Raw genomic sequence first — 21,055 nt, 5'->3', positions numbered from 1 at the left:
CTTGTGAGGCGAGATACGAGAATGCCGCCACTCTTGGTGCGATCCGCACAATTAATCCCACATCTGTGGATGTTGTCGCAGAAGCCAAAGCCTTTTGTGAGAGGTATGTCAAGCTTGAATCTGTCACTGCCTACTGAAAGGGGCGCGGAACCTGATTGTAAGTCAGTATTGGCCCAGATTTTGCATTTGACGCCTCTGGCGTCCAAGCAACCATCACGGACGGCATCAAAGCCGTACGGAAATACGGGACCTATTATAATATTGCATTATGGGGAAAACCTGTGAGTGTTCGTCTGGCTTTGGTCCATGGGATGCTGACAAGCGAAAACAGGCAACAATCGATGTAAACGAGCTTCTCTTCAATGGCAAAACAATCAAATCTGATTTATCCTACGCTCGTGGAGACTACGAGTCTGTCATCAAGGCGATCTCTACCGGAGAGATATCGAGGGCACATCTTGAGCTTCTGATTACGGCGAAGATTGACATGGAGGACTTTGTTGAGAAGGGCATTCAAGAACTTATCAATTTCAAGGACAAGCACATCAAAATCCTGGTCCGAGTCGACAAGAGCCAATCGCTTGACCTTTGAAAACGCAGGTTGGGTTGGGCAGAGAGCTGGGACTAGTGTTGTGCTCTCGGGAGCAATGCGAGAATTCACCTCTTCTCGTTCAATTACTCCAACAGAGCAATCTGGTGTGTCCGTTCTATTTCGAAGCCTTTTTGCCGTTTTTCCGGTTTTCCGACATAGTGGTCTGAGGTATTCCTGAATTGGCCTGGCGTGCCTAACGAGGCGGGGTCCAGCTGCTTGTACTCGGTACCGAGTAAATCGGAGTGTCGGCATCCAATGCCGTCCTTTACCGTCACGCAGCAAGCGAGCTATCACCCCGCAATGCAATGGCCGGTTCAAGCTGGCTCTTGCCAAGGGTACGATCCCGGCCACGGGGCCCCAGGCGTTGTTGGAGTATCGTTGTCGTTTAATTGCAGGGCCTGGACTTCGTGATAGAGAACACAAGTACCTCCTAAGAATCCTCTTTGTGTTATCGCTGGGTTTCCACCCTTGACCCTTGGCCATTGTTCGAGCGCGCTGTCTATTTCTGGCCTCGAGGCACCTGCAGGAACAAGATCTGACGCCGGACCTAGGCTCTGCGATGGCAGCTGAAAGTGGCGCAGAACTACCAGCTGAAACAAGAAAGCGAAGTCGAAATACCAAACGTTCCAGTCTCGCCTGTACCGCTTGCAAACGCTCGAAGCGCAGGTGCGATATCGAGCAGCAATTCCTCGAATCCGATGCCTGCACGAACTGCCAGGGGCGAGGGGAGCCTTGCGAAGTGCGTTTTGGCGAAGACAAAAGACGCCGACGAGCCGCCCCTGGCAATGGAGATATCATCAGTCGTGTCGATGTCCTAGAAAAGCTCTTTGCTATGCAAGCTGGAGCTGTTACGCAATGTCGACAATCTCCAGAGAAGCCTATCAGTCCGGTCTCAAGCGGACAATCAGGGCTTCAGACCCTTCCGCCTCTATCTATTCTACGCAATCATGGCATCCAGAGTGATGATACTCGTGCGGAATCGTTGAAATTGCGATCTGCAGAAGACTTGCCTACTGGGAGAAGTGTTGAATCTTGTGCAAATAAGGCCTATTCGCCGCCACAGTCCAGAGGTGAACATTTCCCCATGGAGGCACAGCTGCAGACAATGAACCCTTTTCTGCAGTCCAAAGGACATCCAGATACCTCTCCAAGTGCGGCTGCACCAACCCCCAGCGGAAGTAGCAACTTGGACACGTCAAGCACATTAATGGGGAGAGTAATTGCAAGGGAGAGTGAGTTAGACGGTCAAGAAAACCAAGGTTCGGAGTTCTTCGGATCAACGAGCATATATCACCTGTCCAGTGCTTCCCAAACAAGCTGCATTTCTGGTGGCTTGCCTCTGGCAGTCGGGGAAGAGAAAAGGTCCTGGGCTTTTGAGGATGAACCAGAATTGGACCCGAGCAATGAACCGGAGCTGATTGTCTCTCACCTCCTTGATCTTTTCTGGAACTGGCAAGCAATCCATCGTGAGTTCGCAAAAGCTGTCCCATGGCATCCTCGATTTTATGGGAGTCATGGTTGTTGTAACGACGCAGTCTTTGACCTATTTACAGTTCAAGTCTTCCATCGAGAATTGTTTCTTGCCGAAAAGAAGTTGTTTGACACGGAAAGACCTCGGAGAAGATATGTCTTCTTCAGCCCTTCGCTCCTTTATGCTATCATGGCACTAGGAGCAATGATGAGTCCAGACAGAGGTGTCAAGTACCAGAGTACCAAGGTCGGCGGAGTAGCTGGAGACATTTACTTTGAGAAGGCTCGGAAGCTGTTCGATCAGGAGATGGCGGAGCCAACCATCACAACCGTGCAAACGGCGCTCGCATTAGGGTCCCGATACGGCTCAAAGGGACACAGCGCGCTTGGGTGGATATACAGCGGCAAGTCAAGAGTAAATGAGGTTGAGATCACATCTAATGTGGATATTAGGCATCGCCATCCGAATGGCTATCCAAATTGGCCTCCACATCGACTGCCAAAAGAATGTTGCTTGCAAACAGATGTCCCCTGAAATTGCAGAAGTGCGGAAGTTGGTCTTCTGGGGCTGCTATATTCAAGACAAGTAAGCAGGTCATGAAATCCATGACGATCAAACGCCCAATCTGACATTCTGGATTGGATTTGACTTCTCTGAACTAGGCTTTGGAGTGCATACACCGGCCGCCCATCATTCATCATGGACTGGAACATTACCGTCGCACTACCTGAGGAAGATTCGCGGCTTCGTGGTGCCGGCCCTCATTCACAAGACGTTCAGGAGGCGGTGCACCGCCAGATCCTTCTCCTTACCAGAAAATGTTCCGCCATCCTCACCGAGCTCTATTCACGCAAAAACGAGTGCGATCCCGAAAATCTACGAAAAGCTGCCAGTGAAATCCACTTGGACTTGCTCACATGGCACAAGGATTTGCCGGAAACATTGAAGTGGCCAAACGACGACGGAACACCGACCTCGCCTCATGTCCTCGTCATGTAGTAAGTATTCGAGATCTCTGACACAAGCAAAATAGGCAAGCTTACCCGTCACTCTGCAGCATGCAGTTCTACTTCACCATGTTGCTCTTACATCGGCCATTCATTGATCTAGACGAAGTCGTTGCCACCATTCCTCATCTCTCCGAGGGACAGCCGAGTGCAACAACAATATGCACTCTTGCGGCCACCAATATCGCGAAACTCGCCCGAGATTACTCGTTGTTCTACTCATTAAGCCAGATCGCTAGCCCGGCAATCCACTTCATCTTTATTGCAGCCACGATACACATGATCAATCATAAAATCTCACCGGGAAACAACCACGACTATCTCTTTCAAGGCTGTCTGGCCAGCTTGTTGGAAATCGGCAGCGCTTACCCCATGAGTCACAAAGCGGCTGCTGTCTTACAAGAGCTCGCAGGTCGACTGCAGCCCCACGGTCCAGTCGCTGAGGGACTTGATAGATCAACGAATAATGACACGTCGTCGGAACCTCCTGTACAGGGCTCTGGTAAGGGGATTACACGACCTCTTGATCCTACAACGGCACCAGCAGGGAGGACGACGGACAGTGGCCTCTATGATACCTCCCCGCCTCTTATAAATCCATCATCATCGGGCCTGGACATGTCTTTTGCGACGGCCGGCGAGCCCCGAAACTTTGACTGGTCAACCTACAACTCCCCGATCACGCTGCCTACGAATCTGAGTATTTTTGACGTTGAGGCCTTTGACTACTCCGGAGGCGCCACTACCACGTTTCCATCGCAGTTTGGATATGCATCTGACCCAACCAACATCATGGGCGGAAATGGCGCATCGATAACTAGGCCTCCATTTACGACCGTCTTTCCCGCTACCAACAACCACGACACTTTGCCCAGTGCAACCTTCTTTGATAATTTTTACGGCACATCGTTTGGGTTGAACTACTAGCACAATGAACGGACGATATGCGGCAGGACTCTGGGAATTTGGAGCACGTCACGTGCCAATGGGCGAGCTTAATTTCTAAAATATATTGGTACATAACCATGACTTTCATTCACGGCTCCTGGGCAGAATTATGCCGCCCTTCTATCCCGCTGTCTTCTGCAAGACACGACTCATAGCAACAACAGATAGCCAGTGAGCGAATCAGTGAGCGATTGCGGCCAAAATTGCACCATTTCCGTGTCTTCCGCTTTGCTTCGTTGGCTATTTGGTAGTGTAATATAGACCGTGAGCTTGCACATCGTTAGTGTAAGGCATCATATGCAGATGGGGAACTATTTTTCTCTGTTGAGTGACATTACCCGACTTGCGTTCTGGGAGGTTTAACCCGGCTGCAATCAAGAAACGGCCGCATAGAGTGAGAAACAAAATTGACCTCATATCTTCCTTACATCATTCAATCTCAGGAGGGAGCGTGTAGAACTTTGCCAGGGTAGTGAAGGATTTGCGAAGAATATCTGCTTCATCCTTCAGGTTGAGTTCAGTCTCGCCAGTCAATCTCCGTTCCCAAAATCTATGGATGCAAACCGCCCATCTCCCCAGTGTAGCTGACATGAGAAGTGTGGGCTGACGCCTTTTCTCCGTCGTTGATATTTCCAACAACTTGAGTCTCGCCGATAGATGTTTCAGGGAGAGCTTGAAATCTGGTCTTTCTCAATCGTAGGTACGGAGGCATCGATTTTCTTTCCATTTGATGGTCACCCACGAACATCATGTCAACCTGTTCGAGAGTCTTGCCCGCAGTCTCGACGTAAAAGAACCAGACCATGACCACATTGACGAAGTTGAAGATGGCGAAAATAATGTACAGCCAGAAGCCGATGTTTTTGAGGCCGATCGGCGTGATCAGGACAACGACGTAGTTGAGGGACCAGTTCGTACAGATGGATAGAGGGAAAAATCTGGCTCGATATTTGAGACTTGATATCTCGGCGGGGTATAAGAACGGGATGGACTGCCAGGCGAATGCAAATACCATGAAGTAGAGGTAAACCATTGTCACCACGAGGATTCCAGCCCATTTGGCATCGCCGCCAGTCCCGAGAGCAATGCCAGCGACGAGGAAGGTCAGGAATTGGCCGATTCCGCCGATGATTAAGAGCTTGCGGCGGCCCCATTTCTCAATGACCAGCATCGATGCCAGGTTCGCGAAAAGCCATCCGAAGCCTAAGCAGGCTGCCAGGATACGGGCGATGACACTACCCAGTCCTAGGTTTTCGAATATGATGACGACATAGTACGCGATGATGTTGATTCCTCCGAGCTGCTGCATAAGCTGGCTGGAACATCCCAAGATGAGCCTATAGAGGTTCTGTCCTTCCCCATTCCACAGATCAGATAGCTTGGTCCGTTCAGCGGCTCGTTCCAGGCGAACCACTTCCTTGATCTCCTCAAATTGGGCCAGAAGTTGGGGAGAGTCGGGTTGCTCGTCCATGAGTTGACATAGAACGTCCTGGGCTTCAGAGAGTCTACCTTTGCTTGCAAGCCAACGTGGACTGTCCGGAAGCCACGGTAGGCAGATGAAAATTGGAACGAGATAGAACATCTGGAAGGCGGTGGGAAATCTCTGTATCGGCGTCAGCCTTATCCCATTCAAGCATACAGGAGATGTAGAATATCAAATCCACAAACCCATTGGATTCCACCCTTGGTGAAGCTAAAACCGAAAGTGACGAACTGCGCCACCAACCAGCCCACATCAAGGATGAAGAGCTCACCCAACAGAGCCCGACCACGGGACTGCGGTCGGCTCGTTTCTGCGTGGTAGACGGGCGACACTGAGGTGTTCAATCCTAGAACGCAATATCATGGTCAACACTGGGACGTCATCGAGAATCATGCCGGTGTCTACCGTTGCCAACGCCACCGATAATCCTTCCGGCGATAAGCATGCCCAGATTCACTGACGCAGTTTGGATTGTGGCACCAATAATAATGATCGAAGAGCCGAGGAGCTGGCGAAACAGTATCAGTGATGCCTCTCCGGACTGAGAAGAACAAATCAAGGAGTGGCAGAAAGTACCAATGTGTTCCTGTGCCCCAGCTTCGAGGCTACCAGAAATGCGCCAACGGCACCGACTAAACATCCAATATCGTACAAAGCGGCTGTCTGGCCGGTCATAGTTGCACTAGGGTGATGAAATTGTTCAAGAAATGCATCACCGCTAGCTACACCGCCGTAGAGGGCTTGGTCATAGCCGAAGAGTGAGAATGAGCAGCCACAGATGACTGTGACCATCAGCCGCAGAGGGCGGCCACGGAGGCGTTCAATGCCGAGCATAATGTTCGGGATAAACCAAGGAGGAGATCGAGTTTAGGGGAGATATCTTTTCTTTGCAGGCGAATATCTAGTCAAAGGGCAGCCTGCGTTATACAAGTGCTGGAAGATGCAAGATTTCTGGGGTGGCCCACCGAAGCTATATACACCATACGATGTGCTTGCTCTTATTCCCCAGCGTGGCTCGACACCCCCTTACTACAACAACGCAAGGCTAGCCTTAACTTAACTTGACAGTCAAAGGCGGAGGCGGCTTGGGGTCGTCCTGGGGTTTCTGGGGCCTAGGCATTGGCGCTCAACGCCCAGCCAGGTCTCGCTTTTCCGACGATTTTCCGTTGCTTTTCCGCAGTACCGAATCTGCTCGTTATGCCAACCGACAAGGTCATGTTCTAGGAGCAGAGGATGGCGAAGAAAGTTTTGGTCATTAAAAACGTTCCCAAGAAACTGGATGACAGGGCCAGGGCCACGTGCAAAGCCTGCTCAGCCTTACTTATGTTCGTTGCAATCAGCTCGGGGCAATCAGCAAGGCTGAGGACACGGGCACGTTACGACCCGAAAAGGCAAGAGGTGATTTGGCGACAGGGCAGACTGCAGCAAGGTTAGGCATATCACCATTGTATCACAACAACATTTCGCGGATACCTAGGATATAGATGCCCTCACTCTGTTGGGCTTCCTGTGCAGTCAACTGAGTTCTTAATCATACACTTTTGTATGTTGATAAGTTCCACCCCAGTACATTGACCTTCTCCGTATTCAGCACTCTCGTCCATTGTTACCCCTGTCGCTATCCTCCGTAGGGAACTCGTGTCTTCTGACAGGCTTCCACCTGAGCGATTCATAAGTTGAAACTCTCGTGGAAATAGTTGTCTGGAGAACCCGGCCACCACACAGCGCCCCCGGAGCCCCGGTGCCCCCCGGTCCCCGGATCGCAACCTTGGGTTTGTATCATCCTCCACGGGCTAAATCAGGCATTTATTGTCAGGTATCTCGATTCAACATCCTCTGATCTAGCGCACTCTGTAGACCAGTACGGCCACAATTTAAATTAGTAGCCATTGCTGCACCCTCATGTCCGAGGCATGTCGCAAATACACTAAATTCAATGCGACGAGGTCAAGGAGTACCATCTGAGCCAAACGTTGCGGATTCTCGTGGTTTTGTCAAGTTTCAATAGCATTTGATTGAGCAATAGTTACGCTCAAACATGCAAACCATTCCGATTATCCTAATTGCTTGGGTCTCCGGTGTTGCGACTCATATCTTCCACTTTCATCGCCGTGAACGCCATCTTCATCCCCAGAGGTACCTGCAAGCCTGTTTCATCCTCTTCCTCGTGGGCATAGCCGCCGTAAAGCATGTCAGAGATAATTCTACAATGGCAGTTGCCGTGCAAGAGACGGGAAAGATTTTGGGCTCGTACATTGCTGGGATCTACCTCAGCTTGATTATTTTCAGACTTCTCTTGAACCCTCTAAACAAATTTCCGGGTCGTCCTCTTTCAAGGCTCAGTGCACTTGATCACAGCTTCCGCATCGGCAAAGACAAAGACATGTTCCTAAAACTATATCAATCTCACACAGAATTAGGCAAGTTTGTACGGACGGGTCCACACGACCTATCTGTCACGCATCCAGATGTCGTCCGTGTGGCATTGTCGACTCAGGCGGTTTGCGGAAAGGCGGCGTGGTACGAAGTTGAATCGCCAGCATACTCTTTACATTCGACGCGAGTGCGGTCGCAGCATGACAGGCGTCGCCGAATCTGGAGTCCTGCATTCAGCGACAAGGCTCTGCGAGGGTATGAGAAGAGAGTTCACAGATATAATGAATGCCTTATACTACAGATTGACTCATTCTCTGGTAAGTGTATGCACCTTTGATCCCTCATCAATGTGTACTTATGCAAACTTGCAGGACAACCGGTCGATATGTCCAAGTGGTTCAACTACTGGAGCTTCGATGTCATGGGAGATCTGGCATTTGGAAGATCATTCAACATGATGGAATCCGCAGGAGAACATTGGGCGATCAAACTTTTGAACAGCTCCCAAGATGGCATTGGGCTTGCTTTGCCGCCCTGGATTGGTCGCCTATGCTGGCACATTGCTCCGCTGAGATCAACATATGATCGATTTCACAAATTCTGTGCCTCCGAGATAGAAGACCGCATCCTTTTACAGGGGAAACAAGGAGATCCAGACATCACACATTATCTCATCGAAGACTTAAATGCCAAAGATGCTGAAGGACAAAAGGCTGCCCTGCCACTGCTCTATCTCGACAGCAAGCTAATCATTGTTGCCGGAAGTGACACAACAGCCGCAACATTGACATTCTTATTCTATCACCTTGCGATCGAACCAGGTATAGTCTCTCGCCTCAGGGAAGAGTTGGAGCCGTTTTGTCGCGACGCTAGCAACATCGAACATCAGCACGTTCAGTCTGCACCACTTCTTAATGCTTGTATCAACGAAACCCTCAGGCTACATCCTCCTGTCCCAAGTGGGCTCTATCGGAAAACTCCTCCTGAGGGGGTCTACATTGGTGACGAGTGGATTCCTGGAAACACAACGATTCAAATACACCTGTATTCCATGGCCCGTGGTAAGCTTTTCTAATAACTTCACCCTTTCAAATTCTCCACGACAGGGTAAAGATTGAAAGGTTGACTGACTATATTTTTGCTCCAGACGAGTCCAATTTTGCAATGGCGGAGCAGTTCATTCCAGAGAGGTTTACCTCCAGGCCAGAGCTTGTCAAGAACAAAGACGCATTTGCCCCATTTTCGATTGGTCCATATGCCTGCATAGGCAAGAATCTAGCATACATGGAGATCAGGTTGCTAGCTGCTCAGCTGATCACAAAATTCGATGTAGCCCTGGCACCGAGCGAGGATGGTACAGCTCTTTTGAACTCTGTGGACCATTTCACCATCGGCTTGAAGCCGATCAATATGATATTGAGCCGAAGAAAGTCGGTCGCGCGAGAGAGATGAAAATAGTCCTTCAACGAGGCTCTGGTGTTCGGTCCAATAGAGCACTCGCAATATGAGTCCTCGGCAGGGATAGGTGCGCGAGAGATGCTGTTACAGTATCTGCTTGACTTTGACGGCCTCACGAACGTCATTTCCCACGCACTGAGGCTTTTTTTTTGGAAATTGATCTTTCGGTAGATCTGGGACTATCTGACTGTTTAAAGCGATAGAGTCTTAAGGGGGGCTCCATCTAGGCAGAGTGAGGACTATCCAGAGCGTCACTGGTTGATATGGCTTAAGAGATATATACAGTGAATTCTATAGAGTCCTAGTGAGACTCTAACTTGCCTGGAATATAATATGAAGTAATTATCGAAAGGGCCACTAAAGTACTTCCGAGGCCTTCGGCTAAGGGCTTTGCGGGATAGCTGTTACATCTCCTTGGCAACCCCCTCAGTCACATTACTTTCTGTTTTGACGACAAAGCAGCTGAATCTCCATTAATGCTGGCAATGGAGGCTGGTGCCTCATTCGAAGTCGCTGGGTCCGTAAGCCACATTGACAGCGCTGGATCCCTCCAAGATGAGCCGAGCCCGCATACACCGAAACAATCTTCGCCTCGCGAGAAACAATGCTCAGTGTGTGGGAAACGGTTTGGTCGCTTGTATGAACACCTGCTTGGTCGCTGAGAAGGCAACTCACAAGCCACCCTGATTGCAGTTACACTCTTCGCCGACATGCGCAAACACACGACAGCCACCGACCTCCTCCCCCACCAAGAAAGAAGGCTTGTCTCGTCTGCCGAAGGTCCGTAGTTGGAGCGATTCCCTATCAGATGCGATGACTTACTAAGGCTTCTCGTTCTAGGCTGAAGATTCGGTGCTTGGGAGAATATCCAACCTGTTCCTCATGCCTCCGGCGACGTGTCCCTTGTTCGTATGAAGCAGACGTTGTTTCAAGAGCGAGCCGTAACAGCCCTGATGCGACGTGGAGTCATATTGCAGACACCCAGTCAAATGTCCCGCCAATATCGCAAGAGGCAACCATGCCAGAGATGCTTTCTGCTGCAATCCAAGAAGACGAGGCTGGCTCCAGTGGCTCTTATGTATTCCCTGAGGTGTTTCCCGACCTTTCCCAGTTAGAGCCGTGCTCTGGCCCGGACATGCTCTCTCTTCTAGACTGGAATTATCCCGACAGCTTCGATGATTTCAATATGACCTGTTGGCCAGGTACTGGATGGTTTCCTCCGACCGAGCCTCCAAATTTTCATTTCGGCGACCTATCTCCTTCGGGCCGATCTGTTTCGCAACCACAGCCAGTCGAAGCTATCGCATCTCCGAAAGACGATCCACTACACAAGCATCTACGAATTCCAGGAGGTTCTCGAAACCCGGATGAAGAGGAGCATTATCCTATGTTATGGCCTGCAACCCAGCCTAAGCATCTAACCCTACTGCGTCTCGGTCCTTCAAAGAGCTCGAACTCTCTTTCCAGTTATATCGGATTGCCTAGCATCGGCTCCCGTGGTGCCTCCATACTGCAAGATATCTTGAAAGCTCCTTTTGAGCAATCCATCTGGCCAGCTGCCTCAATTCCTTCTTTTCCCGCACCCCAACAGCTCGATCACTGTATTGATCTTTATTTTGCACATTTTGACAAGGTAATCCTGGTGAAAAGTATTCTTTTGCCGTGTCTGACGCACAGGCTGAATAGTGGTTACCGATAATTCATCAGCCGTCATTCGACCCCGCCAAAGAACCGGTGCTTACACTCGTTCTGATCATGATTGGAGCATGCTACACGGACTTTGAAGGGGCATCAGCATTCTCGATCGCCCTTTCAGAATTTATTCGAAGACTGCTTGTCTTCATGGTCAGTATCAGGCCCATTATACAGGGCGAAGCTGAGGTCCTTCATATCAGGCTGAGCATGACCCTCGATTCGTGAGAACCGAGTATTATATCTCTGCGCAGCTGCTGAATTCCATTTTTGGGTTTGCCAGTGGCAGCCAACGTCTATATGAACTTGCCGAGTCAAGTCGTGGTGCTCTTGTCAACCATGCTCGATGCATGGGGTTGTTCGATCCACATCATGCTCCCCAGAAAGGCAACGACCATTCTGACACCCAAAGTCGATGGGAGAGCTGGATCTGTGCAGAGCGAGCTTCGAGAATAGGCTGGGCTGTTTTTGTAGGTCTCGGTCGAAGTGATCTACTTGTGGAATGTCTCTGACGCAGGACCATCACAGACTTATGACGCTTCTTCAGCCGGGATGCGCAATGCCCGACCTTACATTCTCCTGAATGAACTCAAGTTGGACCTCCCCTGCCTTACGCAACATTGGAAGGCAGCTTCGAAACAAGCTTGGGCTGCGATTCATCCATGGAGAGAGCAATGCCCCCGAACAGACTCGTTTCAGAGTTGTATCTCTCGTGTCGTCGAGCACCCAGCCAGCGCACATTCCGCGTACGATGACAATTATGTTCGATTCATCATCCTAACAGTTTTGACACGAATGGTTTGGGACAACAAAGAAGCTACTACCCATCAGGCGGCGATGCACCTCAGCACATATGACGCTCTTCTCAAGGGAAGGGCCGAGCTCCTCCAGATTCTCGACGACTTTGCGTCGCCGACAACTGGCTATTATCCCAGTGCTACTACCGAGCCTAGCAACGAGTTCACAGTCCAGCATTGGCTACAAGTCGGTATCGCTCATGGGCTCGCTGAAGGGGTCGTTATTTGTGACTTGTTCGGCATCATGCTTTGGCAGGACGAGTCCCGTGCGATTCCTGCACGGAACCGGATCTTGCGGTGGTGCAGGGAGAACCCAAGAAACCCCCGCGCTCTCTTGTACACGTGCGCACAGGGGCTCACGATCACCAGGTTATATCCATGCAATCATCCACAAGAGGCTTACAATATCTTCCACTGTGGGCTCATTTGTTTCGTGGTGTCGACATTACTATTAGCGGATTATCAGACGATGTCGAACCGCGAAACTCCTGGTGGTACATTGCCTGTCTGCAAGCTCGATTGGCAAGGCGCTCCAGATGGACCAGAAGTATTGGCAATTCGAGACTGGATCGAGAATGGCACCCCCTCTCGGGTGCGCATGCATGGAGTTCCGGAAGTATTCTCAGTACCGGGCCCGAGGCAAATCTTGCAACAAACAGCGGATGTGCTCAGCAACGTGTCCGTCTGGGGCATTAAGCACATCCTCCTGAACGCCGTACGGGGGCTATTGCACGGTTGAGAGAAGGTGGGGAAACACAAGTCGACCCCCTGGATTCTTTATCAACGAGATGCGGTCACGAGGGTCATTTGCGAGAGGATCAATGTGCTTCACTCGGATAAAAAAACACCGCCACCTATGATTCGAAGCTGGAATAAGTGAATATATCAGCCAGAATTTTGTGTACATCCATCCTGATATCCCGCTTCCAGCGACACCCAGGCAAGGAGAATATATGTGCCTGGGCCCACGGCTATTTCTTGTTCGACAACGAGATTCGATACCAAGGCACACTCAAACTAAGCCGCTCGGTCAACATGAGAGATGGCACCTTTGTCCTGTCCAATGACGTTTACCATTTCACTCCCTACCGAGATGCCTCGCACAGTCTTTGTCGTGACATAGTTCTTGAATTCCCAAGCCGGTACTTTCTGTATAAGGGTGTCAGCGCTGAACCTTGCCCATTGGGAAAATCGCTCACATTCATGAACATCTCGTCAATCTCCTCAAGAGTCCGGTCTTTGGTTTCTGGGAGGAAGAAGAAAGCAAAGATGAAGGCCAATAGCTCGGTTCCACCAAAGATGAATCCAACCTTGGTTCCCAGCATCACGTAGGCGTCACTCAGCAAGTAAGGCATACCGACCGAGATGAGTACGTTGAAGCTCCAACCGACAGAAGTGGCCAGGGCCAAGGTCTTGGACCTTAGCTTGGTCGACGGCAATTCTCCGATGAGAACAAACGCCACAGGGCCCCAGGACGCACCATAGGAAAAATTGAAGATGCACACAAAGGCGACCAAGGACTTGGCAGCCGCATGAGTGCCTGGCGTGGCAACGCCGATGATGGCGAAGGCGAACATGCAGAAAGTCTGTACGACTGTGCCGACAATGAGGATCTTTCGGCGTCCCACGTACTTTATCAGTACGAAAGAGGTCAGGGAGCCGGCAATACCACACATGGAGGAAATCACATTCGTGGTGAACGGATCTGTTACACCGGAGAGAGAGAAGAATAGAGTTCCATATCTGTCAAAGGTGTGTCAGCTGGGCGGATTCACGAATGGAGAAAAGCGATACTGACCCAGCGATGAAGGCGACACCGGAAAACTCTTGACCCAGAAGAGCAGCTATGGCCAACAGAGTCCTCCGCAAGTCAGTCCCTTGGAAGCAGTGGATCCAGCTGGAGGAGCCTTCCAGTTGTCTCTCGATCTCTAACATGCCGACAATATCGTCGACTTCAGCGTCGATATCTTCTTCAGGCCAGGTTGGCCCTCTCACTTGGCACATTGACTTGCGGGCCTGTGCATTCTTGCCATGCGAAGCGTACCATCCTTTGACTCGGTCAGACTGTCGAGATTCTTGGCCACCAGGGACCTCAGGCAGATGAGAATCAGGGCAAAGGCGGAAGATTCAGACTTACTGGGTGTCTCGGGAATCCAATAAATAAAGATAAGCAGGATAAGCGGCGGGATAAACTCCGTCATCAAAGAGCCTCTCCAGGCCCAGCTGGTCGTCAACTCACTCGTGCCTTTAACGATACAAGCACCAACAAATTGGGCAAGATTGGTGATGGCCCCGTATAAGAGAGTGATCAGGCCCCGCATTTTGACAGGCGACGTTTCCGCCCAGTATGCGATGACAAAATTCGCAGCCAATCCCACTGCCAACCCAAGAATGACTTTGCCCACGATGACAAAGGCGTAACTTGTCGCCGCAGAGTTAAGTATGAGTCCGATAACATACAGCAACGCCGCCAATGTAAGGCCGATTTTGCGACCATAACGGGTGCCTACAGTCCCAGCGAAAATGGCAGAAACACAAGCCGCGCCTAGTGTCGTGCCTGTGAGGCCAGAGATCTGGGGCGCCGTCAGGGCCTTGGTTCCGGTCGCCGAGTTGTATTCTCCGAAGTCCTGGTTATATCTATAACATCATGTCAGCCGGAAATGGGAACTTATTGGCTCTTGTGCCCAGCAGTTCCAGGGTGTTCATACTCGGTCATGGCCAGGAATCCTGAAGTCTGGGCAACTCCCATGCCATAGATGACCGCCAATGTCGCAGGAACAAGGCAATACCGTATGAGTCTCGCATTGCTGCGTTTATACCGGTTTGAATTTACCTCATCCATGAAGACCGAGTTGGAACCACGATGGAAGCCTTGGTGCTGCGAGGTGTTGCTTGCTATAGTTCCTTCTCCGAAGTGGGAATTTCTCGGATATGTATCAGTGGGATGCGCCTGCGATGTAATATTTATGGCTTCTTCTGTCTTGATGTGTGGTCTTCTCAAAGAACCCCCCACACCGACCATGGAGGAGGACCTGCGGAGTCTGGGGAGTCTGGGGGAGTCTGGGGCTGCTGGTGCTAGAGAGAACCTCTACCAATCGTATCTCGAGCCTTTGAGAGCCGAGGCTGGCTGTGGCATGTCGAGGCCTCCATCAGCACATAGCACCCCGATCTCCGGGCCCACTTGTGCTCTGGACTTGACCTAGTTAGGGAGCAAGTCTCGTTACTTGGTACTCCTTTTTGTCCGATTTGAAGCTGGAACCCTAGAGATCCAAGGCGTGAGCACCGAGTCCCTGTCGAAGATTGGCTGTGCGAGGCTGACCAGCACTGGAGTATGCAAGAGCCCAATCACCTCCGTGTCCCGGGCATGAAGAGTGCCAACCACCTCCGATCACTTGGTGAAGGGTTGCGCACGCACCCCTTGGGCCGGGAAAAAGGGTGCCTTCCGTCAACATCTGCGTGTGAATGACAATCCACGATACTCAGCAGAACTTGAAAATAAAAAAGCGCAGGTTGCTGTATGCCGACCACTCTATGTTATTCACCTTTGCACATTGCCGTCTGATCATTGAGGACCAGTGACTCTGGGCCCATTTCCACAATGTCGACACAAAAAGTACCCGTCAGCTCGGGGAGCTTGGCCAATTCTGCCAATTCCATGCCATCATCTCTTCCTTTTGATGTTAGCGCACTCCCGAAGCTCAACAAAGAGCAAGCAGGCCATATTCGGCACTACCACAACCTGGCCAGCATGCCGGACAACTGCTGGAACCACATGTGGTCGGAGGACTACCTTCAAGAGTCTATGGATGCATACCGATACCAGCTTGCTACCCTCGTCTATGGAGCTGGGGTCGCCCATTTCCACCGCCTGCCGGCACTGCGCTCGGTCTTCAAACCTCTCTTGCGCCGTTTCATCCAGAAAATGCTCTTGCGAGACGTATGGGGCTACTGGTGGAACACCTCTCAGGGCGGCAAAGTTTTGAACCCTGACCAAGTCAGCCCTCGCGCACAGTGGGCGGACCCTGTGGTGCGCGAGAACATCATGTACAGCGGGCATCTTCTGCTTATGGTCAGCTTATACGCCATGCTGTTCGACGACGACGAATACGAGAGACCCGGCTCTATCGCTTTTGAATGGGATCCGCAGTTCTGGGGAACTCCGAAGAGGTATGAATACTCCACCAAGTCGTTGCAAGACGTCATTATCGCCGAAATGGAAAAGAACCAATGGCTCGGAGTCTGCTGCGAGCCGAATGTGGTTTTTGTCATCTGCAACCAGTTCCCTTTGGTTGCGATCCGATACAATGACGTGCGAAACGGAACCTATATCTTTGACGACATCAAGCCCAAGTTTCTCGCCGCCTGGGCAAAGAAAAAGGGCATGTTGGGACCAAACGGCCAGATCATCCATATGTGGATGGTGCAGCAGGATGACATCGTGGCCGCTTCCAGCGTCGTCGGGTCTGCCTGGTGCGGAGCATACATGAATGCCTGGCACTCGGATTTTGTCTATGACCTTTTCGAAAAGCAGAGGCAAGGACACCTCACCAAAATCAATGGCCAGGTGCGCCTGCAAAGTTTCTGGGTGGCCAAGGAGATCCTGAAGCTTTCTACGCGGGACCCGGCCAAACACCACCCGGACAATGCTACCACGGTCACCGAAGCTACCCGAATTGTGAAGGAGAAAAACCCCAAAGTGGATCACAACGTCGCCAAAGCTCCCGGCGTGGGTATGGTCTTGCAGTGGCTCAGCGAACTGGGAAAAGAAGAATATCTGTTCCCCTTGCTGGAGTATATCGACCGGGAAATGCACCCGAGGTGGGAAGATGGCGGCTTGTTCTATGAGAGGCGCAATGACTTTCAGCCGGCCACCGCCATATGCATGGACCCATACTCTAGTAATGCTGGAATTGCCTATGGCCGCCTCAACGTCCACAATGGTCAGAAGGAGATGTTTGAGCGCCCATGGACCAAGGAGATACTTGCCCGGAGACCCTACGTCGATAATGTCGACCTCTCACAGGGTGTGGATTTCTTGAGAGGCCAATGGTCACCGGAGGATGCCGCGTTGGTGGTTACTCTCAAGTCATGGGATGGCCAGGATCATAAGATCACACCCACATTCAACAATCTCTCTCAAGGGACTTGGGGACTCTACATTAATGGCCATCTTCAGAGGGTTGAAGATGTAACGGATGGATCCGGCAGTGTGGCTATGGCTGTTCGAGTTCCCGCAACAGAGGAGGTCGATCTCGTGCTCCTTCGCGGCAAAGCACGAGCCTCAAAGATCTAGTCTTTAAATATATATCCGCGTTTATAACATGGGTCACACAAGCGCCATTGTAGAAATAGTGCAAGATATAATCACTCCAAAGTCTAGCTATTCGCAGTGATTCAATATACCCCTTACCCTTCCTCACCTTGCTTTATCCTGCAGCCCCATGAATTAGACGTAGTCGAATGGTTCTCTGCATCATACAGACGACTTAATGCTTGAGAAGACAAGGACCTTTTCCAAAACCGAGGTTCTGGTACCATTTATCCTCTCCAGTCTGTCACGTGCATCAGGCCGAAGATCATACAAGTCAACGGCACTTGGTTACTCCGTATCTCCGTATCTTTGCACCTATTTCAACCTTCTTGCATTACCCCGATTTCGAGAGACCCAGGTCAGGCCCGCGGCGTGTCGCTCGGGGAGTGTGCTCAGGGAGAACTTCAGTAGTGCCTAGTCAATGGCTGGGTTGGAGATTACGTTAAGGCGGGCTTCGCTCACTCTGCAATTAAGTATTTTCGTTCTCGAGTAGTCTGGGTACGGGTAAAGACGAATAAGTATGTATGTAAGCTGAGACTAGTTCCTTTGCTCGATACATCGTGTCGGAATTCCCCTCACACCGGGAGCGAAGGGTTCCAAGAGGACAAGTCGGACAGTCACATTTGGACGTTGGGCTGTAATCTGTCCATTGGACGAATTCATTGGCTTATAAAGATCAATGTCAACCTGACGCCAACTTCTTCATCGCTAGGTTGTTGATAAACATACTTCTCCCTCGACCAACACTATTATCACCTGTATCTCGTACCGTCATCGTCGATGGAATTCTGAGGAGAACGCGACAACAATATGGCTTCGTCTTCATACGACTATATCATCGTCGGAGGCGGGGTCGCCGGCCTTGTCCTGGCGTCTCGACTCTCGAAACTCCTACCGCCATCCGACATGAAGCAGATACTCGTCCTCGAAGCAGGTACCGATCCTTCGGCCACCGATTCCATCCTCACAAGCCAAGCCGCGCATCTCGCTCGCGAGTCTGTTCATTCGTATCAACTCTCCATCTCGCCCAATCGGCACCTCAATGGACGTGGCGCAACTGTGCCGGTCGGCAAAGCGCTAGGCGGAAGTGCTGCGATCAACGGAGGTGCATGGACAAGGGGACCCAAGAGCGACTATGACCTTTGGGCTAAGATGGTGGGCGACGGCAGCTGGGGGTATGATGCGCTATTGCCCTACATGAGGAGGGTCGAGAGTATGGTTCTGCCAGAGAATATTGAGAAGGATGAAATCCAGCATGGATACGATGGGCCCTTGAAGCTCACCCCGATACGATCACTGTGGCCAGCAAGGAAGTATCCACTCAGGGAGTCTGTCCAGAAGATGTGGGAGGAAGCCGGGGTCAAGTACATCCCTGATGGCAATTCGGGTCACCAGAATGGACTGGTTGAATTTGTCGAGGTCTGGGTCAACAGCGCTAGACAGCTGCCGAGCAAGATATTCGATTTGACAAAGGTGGATGTTCGGACCATGAGTACGGTGCAGCGAGTCACTTTTGGCACAATCGAAGGACAAGACCAACCCGTTGCTAATGGCGTTGATCTGGTGGGCGGGCAGCATTTCGTCGCGAATAAGGAGGTCATTGTCTGCGCCGGGGCATACCATACACCCCAAGTCCTCATGCTCTCCGGGATAGGTGACCCTGCTGAGTTGGCAAAGCACGGCATAGAGACCATAACCTCGAATCTCGAGGTTGGCAGAAACCTTACAGATCACTTGGCCGTGGGGATCACCTGGAAACTAAAACATCCTGAAAAGGGTTTGTCCATCGGATCGCCTCTGTTCATCGACCCGTCATATTTCTCCGGCTGGCCAATGGATTTCATCGAGTTCGGACCATTAGACGAACCGGCAAAACTGGAACCTTGGATCAACACTCCAGAAGAGAGAGCTTTGGTTCTCAGACCAGATGCATCGCATATGGAAATTGTCACACTCTACGTGGCCCTGGGGAAGAGACTCACGGGTATTGACGCGCCACTTGACGGGAACTATATTAGCACCATCGCTGGCTATCTGACGCCCACATCTAGAGGTTCCGTCACCCTGAGGTCAGCGAGCATCGAGGATGCTCCGGCGATCGACATGAATTTCTTCGATACGGATGCGGATAAGGTTGGTCTCCGAGAGGCGCTCCGGAAAGCGGCATCAGTCCACCTTGACACCGAGGCTGGGAAATCCTTCGTGTCCCATGAAGTTACCCCAGAAGGGTATGCATGTATCACCAAAGATACGATGGACGAGGAAATAGACAAGCGCATTGCCGACTTTGGATATAGTTTCGATCACCCGATGGGTAGCTGTGCGATGGGGAAAGCTGTAGACAGCCATTGTCGTGTGATGGGCGTCAAATCCTTGAGGGTTGTCGATGCCAGTGTTTTTCCGATCCCCATGGCGTGTCATCCTCAGTCTGTGGTTTATGTGACGGCTGAGAGGGTTGCGGATTGGATCAGTCAGGGGGATCAATAGAACTTCCTGAACGATACGGGAGAGAAGGCCATGATTTACGCTTGGCTCGTGGATTCTCAGGCTCTTAATCCACTGGCTTTAGAACAGCAGATGAACAATGGATCTCAAGAGTACCGAGCACATAGTTCAGATTGCTCTCACTGTGGACTCTGATATTGGTCCCCCGGGGGCAAAATCCGATGTGGGACGGCTCGTCGCACCTAGCGCCGGTGACTGTGCCGCTGGAGGCGGTGGGACTGTTGTTGGCGGGCTCGTTGATGTTCGCGGCGTAGTGTTCGGATTGGAAGGGGTTGAACCCCTGACCCACAGGTCAGGATAATTGATTTCGGCATCAGTTCGTGCTTGGTTATAAGCCACCCTGATCTGTTCCATGACTGTATAAACGTCATCATGGCGATTTGGGTTCCGGAAGTTCGCTTCAGCGTCGTCGAGTTGATCTACGATCTTTGCGAGATCGTTGCGGAATTGTCGGGCACGATTCGGCTGGTTGCGACTCTTGAAATAGGTCATCAGACCTGCGATCACGGTGTTGGTGGCGCCGAGGAAGATGGTGGCGGTCCGAGCCCTCCTGTCGTTGAAGGCGCCCAGCACGGTAAGGGAAGCCGCAATGAGGATCTGGAAGAAAAGGAGCGAGTTCGACGTCACGGCAACAAACCAGTATTGGTAGGTATGCCAGCGGTACGCGTCTGTCACGCGTTTTCGCAAGGACGTATATGCTTGGCCATCTAGTAGGCAGTCAGTACAGCTTCATAAAAGGGATGGACCCTGTGTCCTCGGGCGTACCTGTGCCGGCGAGCTCTCCAAAGAACGTAGGCACGATTGGGTGCTGAGGAAGCTGATTACTGGGCGGTGGTATCGTTACAGTGTGATCCCCAGCAGGAGGTGGGCGAGGCGCAGTTGGTGACGGTACTTGGCTAGGCTCTCCTTTCTCATCTATTGTCGCAGGAATCTTTGGGTCCATTGTGAACAGCGAAGGTCTCGTTGACGATGCTGCCCAAGAGCGAATGCGCAACAGGACTGCGAGTTGAGATGCGAGAGCCAGACATTTTCCAAGCAAGGCTCCGTCGGCATTATTAGTGAACTTGGGGAGTGGCAGGTAAAGCTCAAATTGGATGAAGTGTCGGAGCCCAAGCGATGGCTGTAGGTGTTTCCGATTTCGACAGCACCAATAGCCTCAAGACAGGTAAGCTAGATCCTCCTGGTGTAACGGCCAATCAAGGGATATTGCAGAGATGACCAGCCTTCTGTGGTGTTCTCGTTTGTGATGAGTGTTGATGAAATATCGAAAAGGGGAAGGCTGGGATGGAGGATCCAGCGCGTTAGGCAGCCCTGGCCACTGAGCACAGACACAGGCTGGGCTGGTGAGGCACCAATGAGCGCCCACCAACGGGCGACGGGGTTTCGCTAACGCTCCGAGGTACTCGTCAAACGGT

At 51.3% G+C, this 21,055-nt stretch overlaps 6 protein-coding genes across 6 annotated transcripts; 3 read left to right on the top strand and 3 right to left on the bottom strand.

Annotated features, from left to right (window-relative positions):
* Positions 1–1,151: 1,151 nt before the first annotated feature.
* Positions 1,152–3,997, top strand: PV07_12077 (uncharacterized protein; the record flags this gene model as incomplete). Its single annotated transcript, XM_016399569.1, has 5 exons — positions 1,152–2,058; positions 2,146–2,470; positions 2,493–2,648; positions 2,726–3,061; positions 3,121–3,997. 5 exons carry the CDS (start codon positions 1,152–1,154, stop codon positions 3,995–3,997), a joined length of 2,601 nt encoding a protein of 866 aa, XP_016244131.1.
* A 571-nt stretch (positions 3,998–4,568) lies between these two features.
* Positions 4,569–6,335, bottom strand: PV07_12076 (uncharacterized protein; the record flags this gene model as incomplete). Its single annotated transcript, XM_016399568.1, has 4 exons — positions 4,569–5,621; positions 5,687–5,847; positions 5,907–6,009; positions 6,078–6,335. 4 exons carry the CDS (start codon positions 6,333–6,335, stop codon positions 4,569–4,571), a joined length of 1,575 nt encoding a protein of 524 aa, XP_016244130.1.
* Positions 6,336–7,539: 1,204 nt separating this feature from the next.
* On the top strand, positions 7,540–9,329 carry PV07_12075 (uncharacterized protein; the record flags this gene model as incomplete). The annotated part of the gene is made up of 3 exons (XM_016399567.1): positions 7,540–8,194; positions 8,249–8,938; positions 9,025–9,329. The coding sequence occupies 3 exons, from the start codon at positions 7,540–7,542 to the stop codon at positions 9,327–9,329; spliced, it is 1,650 nt and encodes a 549-aa protein (XP_016244129.1).
* A 3,512-nt stretch (positions 9,330–12,841) lies between these two features.
* PV07_12074 (uncharacterized protein) lies at positions 12,842–14,846 on the bottom strand (the record flags this gene model as incomplete). The annotated part of the gene is made up of 5 exons (XM_016399566.1): positions 12,842–12,973; positions 13,024–13,567; positions 13,623–13,872; positions 13,962–14,461; positions 14,533–14,846. 5 exons carry the CDS (start codon positions 14,844–14,846, stop codon positions 12,842–12,844), a joined length of 1,740 nt encoding a protein of 579 aa, XP_016244128.1.
* A 2,798-nt stretch (positions 14,847–17,644) lies between these two features.
* PV07_12072 (uncharacterized protein) lies at positions 17,645–20,880 on the bottom strand. Its single transcript, XM_016399564.1, has 2 exons — positions 20,406–20,880; positions 17,645–20,347 (listed from the first exon to the last, which is right to left on the bottom strand). Exons 1-2 carry the CDS (start codon positions 20,581–20,583, stop codon positions 19,749–19,751), a joined length of 777 nt encoding a protein of 258 aa, XP_016244126.1. The 5' UTR covers positions 20,584–20,880; the 3' UTR covers positions 17,645–19,748.
* Positions 17,946–19,622, top strand: PV07_12073 (uncharacterized protein; the record flags this gene model as incomplete). Its single annotated transcript, XM_016399565.1, has 1 exon — positions 17,946–19,622. The coding sequence occupies one exon, from the start codon at positions 17,946–17,948 to the stop codon at positions 19,620–19,622; it is 1,677 nt and encodes a 558-aa protein (XP_016244127.1).
* Positions 20,881–21,055: the final 175 nt, after the last annotated feature.

Source organism: Cladophialophora immunda (assembly GCF_000835495.1).
Source record: "Cladophialophora immunda strain CBS 83496 unplaced genomic scaffold supercont1.7, whole genome shotgun sequence".
NCBI lineage: Eukaryota > Fungi > Ascomycota > Eurotiomycetes > Chaetothyriales > Herpotrichiellaceae > Cladophialophora > Cladophialophora immunda.
This window is presented reverse-complemented; position numbering and strand designations above follow the sequence as displayed.